The sequence below is a fragment of the Indicator indicator genome, chromosome 32 (assembly GCF_027791375.1).
Source record: "Indicator indicator isolate 239-I01 chromosome 32, UM_Iind_1.1, whole genome shotgun sequence".
NCBI lineage: Eukaryota > Metazoa > Chordata > Aves > Piciformes > Indicatoridae > Indicator > Indicator indicator.
In genome coordinates this window covers 5,336,219-5,345,474 of record NC_072041.1, presented here as the reverse complement: position 1 = coordinate 5,345,474, position 9,256 = coordinate 5,336,219, and the positions used below count along the sequence as shown (strand labels likewise).

The following is a 9,256-nucleotide window of genomic DNA, read 5'->3' as shown; positions in this document are numbered from 1 at the left end:
ATTGATTGACAGTGTGTAACAACTCAGCAATCTGGAATACTCCATTGTGTGTGAAATGGAGTCGTTGGCTTGAGAAGTCCCCTGAATGTGGTGTCAGAGCATTGATTGTTACAAATTGCAGTGGTATAGAATAAAAACAGTGACGAGTCTGGGCTGAGCAGGTTGTAAGCTCTGATGGAAAGTGCTGTGATCTGGATTCATTGCAATGATAAAGATTTTTATACAGAATGAGGACTCTCTATTGCGTATTAAATACCTGAATATTTTTGCTGGATTTTGCTTAGTTGTTGTTTTACAGCCATTTGGATATCAATTATACAGGTTACTGCTCAGGAGATTTGAGTAGCACTGTGCTGGGAATCTCTTATTCAGCTTTTCCTTAAAGCCCATGATTTTCTTCTTTGTCCAGCGCCTTAGAGAGGAGATGGAAGAGATCACTCAGCAGCAGCTTGTGCATGACAAGTACTGCAAAGACCTGATGGGCTTCAGTACCAAACCTCGCCACATCACTCCCTTCACTAGCTTCCAGTCTCTTCAGCCCTCTCAGTCAAACGCTTTGGCTGGTCTTCTGGGCTACAGTGCCCACCAAGGAATCATGGGTTTTGCAACCTCCCCTGTCCCAGCAAAGTCTACATTGGTAGAAAGTCGATGCTGCAGGGACCTAATGGAAGAGAAGTTTGATCAAGTAAGTGTTTGGTCTTCAACTTGTCTATCAACATTCAAACACTAGTTTTTGCAGAGCAGTTGTCCGCTGTGTCCTTATTTAGCAGATAATGCTGCCTAGCATTGAATAGAGACATCAAACTCATGAATTATAACTATCCTGTCTTTCTCACTGTCTCTCAGAGTAGATTTACTTTCTTTAGAAGCGGTGTTAATCATTCATCTTTCTGAGTGGCTCTGAAGCCAAATATCAGTAGAATGCCTTAAAGCACCCAGGCAGTGCTGGCAATGGTCATCCTTCAAAGCCCAATCTATCTCCTTTCAGGTGTGCCAGTGGGTTCTCAAGTGCAGAACCAGCAAAAACTCTTTGATCCAGATGACAGTTCTCAATCTGCTACCACGGCTGGCGGCTTTTCGTCCTTCAGCATTCACAGGTGATGAGACAGATGGTTAGATGTTAGAAGTGTTGCTGAAATTGGGCTGGAGGAGAACCTTTTTGTTGTTGTGGGTTTTTTTTCTGTTTTTTTGTCCTCAGTATGTCAGACTTGGGGTTGAACTCTGCTCTTTTGCTCCCACTCAGTGTATCCCAGTATTGTCAGCAGAGTTGTCTTCCTTTTCTTCTGTGGCATGTGCTGGGAAATACTTGCTAGCTTTAAAGCAGGTCAGCTGATTTATCAAGCAAGCTTAGGAGAGCATCAGAGCTGCTGGCAAGTTACCAAGCTTCTCTAAAGGGGCTGGAACAAACTTCGTTGTCATTCCAAATTTCCAATCAAGGTGCTTGGATCTTATTTGTGTGTAGAACCAAATGCAGTGATGTGTTTTGTTTGTTTGGGTTGTTTTTTCTCATAGTTCTTTTTTAGTTTTCTTTTCTTTTTTTTTTTTTTTTTACAAAAAGAAAGCTTTCTAAGCTTTGAAAACTTCATTGTATGGTGGTGTGTTTGCCACCACCCATGTCAGCAAATTTTATATGGTTGTGTCTGTTCCTTAATTTTATGCTTGTAAAGGTTTAGTTGCAAATGGGATGCCACTGTATAAACCTGAATGAGTTCCAGTATCTGTGGTGTTCTTTCTTTTGGGCAGCTGATCAGTATCTTCCAGACACCATGAATCATGTTCTCAGTTGTGTGAAGAAGGAGAAGGAGCGGACAGCAGCCTTCCAGGCTTTGGGTTTGCTTTCTGTGGCTGTGAGGTCTGAGTTTCAAGCTTACCTGCCAAAAGTTCTTGAAATCATTAAAGCAGCTCTTCCACCAAAGGACTTTGCCCACAAGTAAGTGAAGGTTAGGGGAAGGAAATTAAAAACTTGTTCTTTATGTATTTTTTTATGATGTGGGAGCAAATTATTGTATTAAAACCAGAGGTGTTTCTGTGAGACTGATAAGCACAGAAGTGGGGTGAGGAAAGAGCCACTCCTCTTAATGAACTTTTCTATGGTCCCGTCTCAGGAGGCAGAAGTCTGTGCAGGTTGATGCCACAGTCTTCACCTGCATTAGTATGCTGGCACGAGCCATGGGACCCAGCATCCAGCAGGACATCAAAGAGCTTTTGGAACCTATGCTGGCTGTGGGCCTGAGGTAAGCAAAAGGCATAGAAGTGTATTTTGCTGTTACCCACTGGATGGCATTGTTTGGCCATACAGAATGAACCTTTGACAGCCTTCACTGTGAGAAGGAAGATTATTACTTTTAAATGACCCTTTAGAAGATCAATATAGCTCTTCCAGAAGAATAACAAGTAACTCAACAGCCATTAACACTTAAGATGTAAGAGTATTGGTTTCTGTGTGAAGAAATAATTTTGCTTTTGAATTCACTAGTTGTTCTACAATCTCCTTTACTTTCCACTCTCCAGCTGGCAGGGAAGGAAAATTTGCTTCTACTTTCTTTCTCCTTGGGAGCTGTCAGTTCCTATTCGGAATTCCTTGGCTCATTAGCTGTTAGTATGAGAGGGTACAGAGAAAGTATCCGGGAGGCAGGAAGCTGTTTAGATTAATGTTACCATTTGAAAGTGAATTTGTGTCTTAAAAGCACAATTAGAAGGACTCACATAGACTTGCAACAGTATTCTACTAATATTGCCTAATGTAGCCATGTGTTGCTACAGTCCCAGCAGTTTGCTCACCGAGTTCATCCAAGAAGGTCACCTCATGTGCCTGAGCTCATGCTGGGACCCCAGTGCTGTGCTGGCAGGTGTTGCTGTGCTGTGGCTGCCCACAGTTCTCTGATGGGCAAAGGCATAAACAAAAGGCTGAAATATGCACCTGTTTTGTTTGTGTTCTAATGACTATCTAGCTGCTTCTTGCCCACAGCCCTGCTCTGACAGCTGTGCTGTATGACTTGAGTCGCCAGATCCCCCAGCTAAAGAAGGATATCCAGGATGGGCTGCTGAAAATGCTCTCCCTTGTCCTAATGCACAAGCCTCTGCGACATCCAGGCATGCCAAAGGGCCTGGCCCACCAGCTTGCCTCCCCTAGCCTCACCAACATCCCAGAGGCCAGTGATGTGGGTAGCATCACCCTAGCCCTTCGTACACTGGGTAGCTTTGAATTTGAAGGTAAGAGGAAGTAAAGCAGCAAGGGGCAAAGGGATGTGGGGTATGTGGGACGTAAGCACTAGTGCATTGGAAGAGAGTCCAAGTAGCAGAAAAACTCAGCTTTATTTAAACTGTTCTCTGGTAAGACCAATATTGAGGTGTAAAACTCCTCATCATCTTCTTTCTAGGCCACTCTCTGACCCAGTTTGTCCGGCACTGTGCAGACCACTTCCTGAACAGCGAGCACAAGGAGATCCGGATGGAAGCAGCCCGCACCTGCTCTCGCCTCCTCACCCCTTCCATCCACCTGATCAGTGGCCATGCCCATGTGGTCAGTCAGACAGCAGTGCAGGTTGTGGCTGATGTACTCAGCAAACTGCTTGTGGTTGGAATAACTGACCCAGGTCAGTGTGATGTTCAGAAGAAAGAGTTCTTCCATGTGTTAGTTTTGGGTGTGTTGTATTAAGGCTGTGGCACATATCTGCTACTAACTGAAGCTGTCATTCCTTACAAATTAAAAAGGGCTCCTAATTTCTCTTCCCAGGTATTGATTTTTGATGTATTAATAGAACATTAGTATAAAATGCTCAAACTGTGCCCTTGGGAATCCTTTGAACTAGGTGGACCCTGAGACTTCTTTTGCTGCTGTTCTATGTTGTGGCCTTAAGCTTTGTAGGTTGGGAAGGAATTGATTCTTTCTGTTGAATCTTCCTAATTGATGGGTTTTTTTAATTCTTTCAGTTGCAATATGGTAGCCTGAGATGAGTTTTCCTTTTCTTCATGATGCCTCTAAATGTGCTTCTAGGAGCAGGAGGTTGGCTTTATTCTGATCTGGGTATAGGGGCAGTTCTGAGCAGCACTAAATCTGCTGGGCTGACCTACCCTGCTTCTCATTGTAAAACACTGACGTAGTATATCATGTTGGGGGAGCTCTTAGCGTTTCCTTGAGGTTGTGAGGAGTTTTGAGGCCAGTTTGTGAATAAAGGCAACAAAACCCAGGAGTGTACTGCATCTAAAGAGAAACAAATGTGTTCTTGCAGACCCTGATATACGTTTCTGTGTGCTGGCTTCTTTGGATGAGCGATTCGATGCTCACCTGGCTCAGGCTGAAAATTTGCAAGCTCTTTTTGTGGCCTTGAATGATCAAGTGTTTGAAATCCGAGAGCTGGCCATCTGCACTGTGGGTCGCCTGAGCAGCATGAACCCTGCCTTTGTCATGCCCTTTCTGCGCAAGATGCTAATCCAGGTAACAAAGAGGGATGCCTGCAGTGGAAAGAGAATAGTTGGTATTGAGACTGAGATGGTGTTAAAGAACTGCTCTGTCTAGCTCTAGTTGATGCGTGGGAGAGTGGGGGAGTATCTCCCTTTTGGAAAATATTTACTGCTCAGCTTAGCAGGTTTCAGGAGATCTTTTTAGTGATCGATGTTTCAGCTGAGGCTCTGAGGGTGTACTACAAAGGAAAGGATAAGGATAGCAGTCATGATTTCACCCCACGTTCATCATGCTGCAGTGCTGTATTGAGGAAGGATGGTCTGTGCTTTTTTAGTTGAATGAATGGCTCCACTTTATAAACCTACATGGGTTTGGAGCCATCTGTTCAGCTTTAAGCTCATTCATTTTAGCTTCATTTAGACATGAATGGCTGGATGGTGGACTAATCTAGAACATCCTTTACAAGTGCTGAGATTTGTTGTCATTGGACAGGAAAGAAATATGAACAATTTTTGCCTGCCTTTATTTCCCCTGTTGTCACACTTCCACCGTCTTTTCTGCAGATTCTGACAGAGCTAGAGCACAGTGGTGTTGGCAGGATTAAAGAGCAAAGTGCCAGGATGTTGGGTCACCTTGTTTCCAATGCTCCACGCCTCATTCGTCCGTACATGGAGCCTATCCTAAAGGTAGAGTTTCTGTACAGTTCCAGGTGACTTTGGAGTGAGATGGTACAGCAAGCAGATACATGGCCCCTAGGAGCTGCGGTCCTTTTTTTTCTTCATAGCAGGAAAAAGATTGGTGTGGATGATATCTGCAGTAATGTCTGTATGTGACAGTGTAGCCAACTTTGATTCTGGATTTGCATAAAGTTTGTGAAACTAAAGTTTAATTTACTGTTGAAATGCTCACCATCATGCATGTTGAGCCACTGTGGAATCAATTTCAGACACAAAAGATAATTTTGAGTGCTGTACAGCAAAGAGCCTTCTGAACACATTTTAATTTGCTCTTCTATCACCTGCCAGGCACTGATTGTGAAACTGAAAGATCCTGATCCAGACCCAAATCCAGGGGTAATTAACAACGTCCTGGCTACCATAGGGGAGCTTGCACAGGTAGGGATACTGCAGATACCTCTTTGCCCTGCTTATCAGTTGTTAAGTTTTTGGCAGTGCTAGATGACGGACTTGGATTTTTGTCTTTCAATAGGTCAGTGGGCTGGAAATGAGGAAGTGGGTGGATGAGCTCTTCATTATAATTATGGACATGTTACAGGATTCCTCTCTGCTGGCTAAAAGACAAGTAAGTGTTTGTCAGCTGCACTAAACTTGCTATCCACTGTGACCAGAGCTGTGGTGAGACATCCTTGTGTGCCATCATTGATTTAAAGGTTCCACAAGACAGACTTGTGGAGCGTATGGTCATGCTTGTAGCACACAGGTGAAGGGACTGCAGTGCCTGTCTGCTGTGACGTAGTACAGAGTTGTTAAAGGAAAAGAATTAGGGAGGGGAAAAGGAAGCAGTTTTTATTGCAAGCTTGGACTCACTTAACTGAAAACCTGTGTGAATTATGTCTCTGAGTGAGGGCAGTTATGGCTGTCAGTCTAAGCAATTGTTGATTATCAGTTGCTTTACTGTTGCTTATTTTAAAACACTTTTTATAGAGGCTTTCAAACCATGGACTGTGGGTTGCAGTGTGATGCTAAAATGTTCAAAGAAACTTGACTGGTGGATGAGGTGATATAATAAATTTCCTGGTCAAACCTAATATTCTATGGACTTGATCTTTCCAGGTGGCTCTTTGGACACTGGGACAGCTTGTGGCCAGCACTGGTTATGTGGTGGAACCATACAGGAAGTACCCAACTTTGCTGGAGGTGCTTCTGAACTTCCTGAAGACTGAGCAGAACCAGGGCACCCGTAGAGAGGTATGAACAAGGAAGCTAACGCAACCATTGCTAAGAGTTTTGGGGGAGAGAGTTATCAAACAAATGTATCTGCGTAGATCTGGAGTGGTGGGAAGGGAGGTGAAAGAGCACTGTTGTGGCTGGTTAGAAGTGTACAATAAGCAGATTCACAAAGATGAAAGTTATGAGTCCTCCAGCAGTTGAATGGAAAGCATTCAGAGTTTCTCCAGGGAGTCACTTCAGTTCCACATCTTCTCTCTTTAATCTTCGGACCTTCCCAATCACATGAGTTCATGCATTGACTCTTGCCTTGGTGCTGAAGAAGCTCTAATGAATTTTCTTTGTTTCTGTCTTACCAGGCCATTCGTGTGCTAGGGTTGCTGGGTGCTTTGGACCCTTATAAACACAAAGTGAACATTGGCATGATTGATCAGTCACGAGATGCTTCAGCTGTCAGCCTCTCAGAGTCCAAATCCAGCCAGGATTCTTGTAAGCACCTGAATTTATTTTCAAGTGAATAGATTCATGATATATAAGAGACGTGAGGTCCTGGAACCTGTCCAGAAAAGAGCAGCGAGGCTGATGAGGTGTTTGGAGGGTGTCATATGAGGAGCAGCTGAGGGAACTGGTGGAGTTTAGTCTGGAGGATGCTGAGGGGAGACCTTATTGCTGTCTACAGATACTTGAAGGGAGGTTGGTCTCTTCTCCCAAGAAACTAGTAATAGGATAAGAAGAAATGGGTTTAAGTTGTGCCGGGAAGGTTTAGGTTGAACATTAGGAAGAACTTCTTTACTGAGAGAGTGGTGAGGTGCTGGAGCAGGCTGCCTGGGGAGGTGATGGAGTCTCCATCTCTGGAGGTGCTCAAGAAGTTTGTAGATGTGGTTCTTCAGGATATAGATTAGTGATCATGGTTGCTGGGTTGTGGCTGGACTCAATCTTAAAGGTCTTTTCCAACCTTAATGATTCTATGATCTATGAACAATTTGCTTGTGACACTATTTTCTTTCTCCTAGCGGACTACAGCACCAGTGAGATGCTGGTGAACATGGGAAACCTCCCTCTGGATGAGTTCTACCCAGCTGTCTCTATGGTGGCACTGATGAGAATTTTCCGAGACCAGTCCTTGTCACAACACCACACGATGGTAGTCCAGGCCATCACTTTTATTTTCAAATCCCTTGGGCTGAAGTGTGTGCAATTCCTGCCCCAGGTCATGCCAACTTTTCTTAACGTAATCCGGGTTTGTGATGGTGCCATCCGAGAGGTGAGTGTGCAAAGGGACCAATTCTTCCTTCCTCTACCTCTGCCCTGAAATGAGAATCCATTACTCAAAAGAGAATGTGACTGGCTTTGGGCATTGCTGTGCTGTGTGCTGCTGCCAAGCATGCTGCAGAAGTGAGGTTCAGCTTTGCTTTTTCTCTCTTGTGAACATTTGGTAGAATATCCAGTGGAAACAATTTTTCTGCTTCTTATTGAATCAGCTGCTTCTGAGCATAATCCCTGGAAGGCCAATATTTGATTCTGTTTTTATTATCAAGCTGTTCTTGTTCAGGAAAACAGCCTGTGCAGCTTCCAGAGCTTTCAGTGATCCCTGCATTCATGTGCTGTTGAAAACAGTATTATTAAATAATAGAGGGAGATTCTTTAAATTTCTGATGGAACCGTGTACTTTGGCTCATCCAAGAGAAGGAAAATTCAATTTGCCACAGTCTGCTAACATTCAGAGCAGCGTGGGTGGTGATTCCACAGCAGTACTTTTTCTTCCTTCCCACTGAAGTTACAGTTTTAGAAGGAAATGAGAATTGTATGAAGATGACAACAGGCGTAAGGTTCACCTAACCAGAGATGGCTGCTGTTTGCCAAGCCTTTTCCTCAGGCAGCTGAAAATAATCTCTGGGGTGGGAAGGGCAGTTTGTACTCTTATTGGTGCTGTGTTTTGTAGGTGGGATGGGTGCTCCCTTAGCAGAATCCCAACCCTGCTATAGAACCCCTGTTTTCTCCCAGACTGAACTACTACTCAGATTGGAAGAAAAACATCTCACGTGCCTGGGTTGGCTGAACTCCTAGACCTGACTGATCTAACTTGCTTGAAAGCTATGCAGTTGTGCACACTCTGTTTAAAAATTTTCAGGTAAAAGAAGATGGTGAAAGTGTACTGGGGAGAAGAGCTGAGGTGGGTACACATGACACTAAAGCTTAAAGGAGGCTGGTCCCTGTCCTGTCTGTAAGCATCCTCTCACAACATCAAAACAAGGCACACCAGAGGAGCTCAGGGTTCTTTTTTGGTACATGTGGGTGCACTGCTCTCACTAAAGAGGTTGATGTTATTTCTTTCTCAATTCATTTTCACAAAACAAAGCTCTGTCTGAGCTCTGCTTTATATTTGTCACTATAGTCTTTGAATACTGCATGAAGAAATGAAATTAACATATGGTAACTAGAGGCAAAAAGCTACATATGTTAGGTTGTGGACAAAGCTATTTAACCCTTCTTATTTCATACCAATCTCAAAAGCAAATTCATAAGCATGAGTGAGGGCATAAGATTGTATCGGGGCAAAAGGCATTGCAAAACTGACATCATACATGCAAATAAAACTGTTTTAGTCACAATTCTTTTGTGGTACAATCAACCATCTTTCAAAAACTGGGATATTTCTGGCAAGGACCAAACTCTCTTTCCCAGTAACTTTTCACCAATATATCTTGGTGGGGATGGGAAAGAGTGCAGACAGAGTATCTTAAAATGTGCATAAATTTGGTTTACAGGCAGGGGGCTAATTTTTTTTGGCAGCATCCTTCAAATCTAAATTACCACACTCTGTAGTGGTTTGTACTTGCAAGTCTGCTGACACATTATAAACCCCTATTTGTATGCTTCATTCTAAAGCTTTGAGCTTATAAAACTTTTGATGTAAGTTGAGGAGGGGAAAGCCAACCACAAA

The 9,256-nt window shown here is 43.6% G+C and overlaps 1 protein-coding gene across 1 annotated transcript in view; it reads left to right on the top strand.

Annotated features, from left to right (window-relative positions):
* Positions 1 to 1,027: 1,027 nt before the first annotated feature.
* MTOR (mechanistic target of rapamycin kinase) overlaps positions 1,028 to 9,256 on the top strand; it is a 60,013-nt gene continuing 51,784 nt past the window's right edge. Inside the window, exons 1-12 of the mRNA XM_054394963.1 lie at positions 1,028 to 1,097; positions 1,744 to 1,930; positions 2,106 to 2,234; positions 2,969 to 3,213; positions 3,381 to 3,596; positions 4,233 to 4,438; positions 4,969 to 5,091; positions 5,431 to 5,520; positions 5,615 to 5,707; positions 6,199 to 6,333; positions 6,672 to 6,801; positions 7,326 to 7,576. Of these exons, the coding sequence (XP_054250938.1) occupies positions 1,040 to 1,097; positions 1,744 to 1,930; positions 2,106 to 2,234; positions 2,969 to 3,213; positions 3,381 to 3,596; positions 4,233 to 4,438; positions 4,969 to 5,091; positions 5,431 to 5,520; positions 5,615 to 5,707; positions 6,199 to 6,333; positions 6,672 to 6,801; positions 7,326 to 7,576 (1,863 nt within the window). The 5' untranslated portion in view covers positions 1,028 to 1,039. The remainder of the gene's footprint in view (positions 1,098 to 1,743; positions 1,931 to 2,105; positions 2,235 to 2,968; positions 3,214 to 3,380; positions 3,597 to 4,232; positions 4,439 to 4,968; positions 5,092 to 5,430; positions 5,521 to 5,614; positions 5,708 to 6,198; positions 6,334 to 6,671; positions 6,802 to 7,325; positions 7,577 to 9,256) is intronic.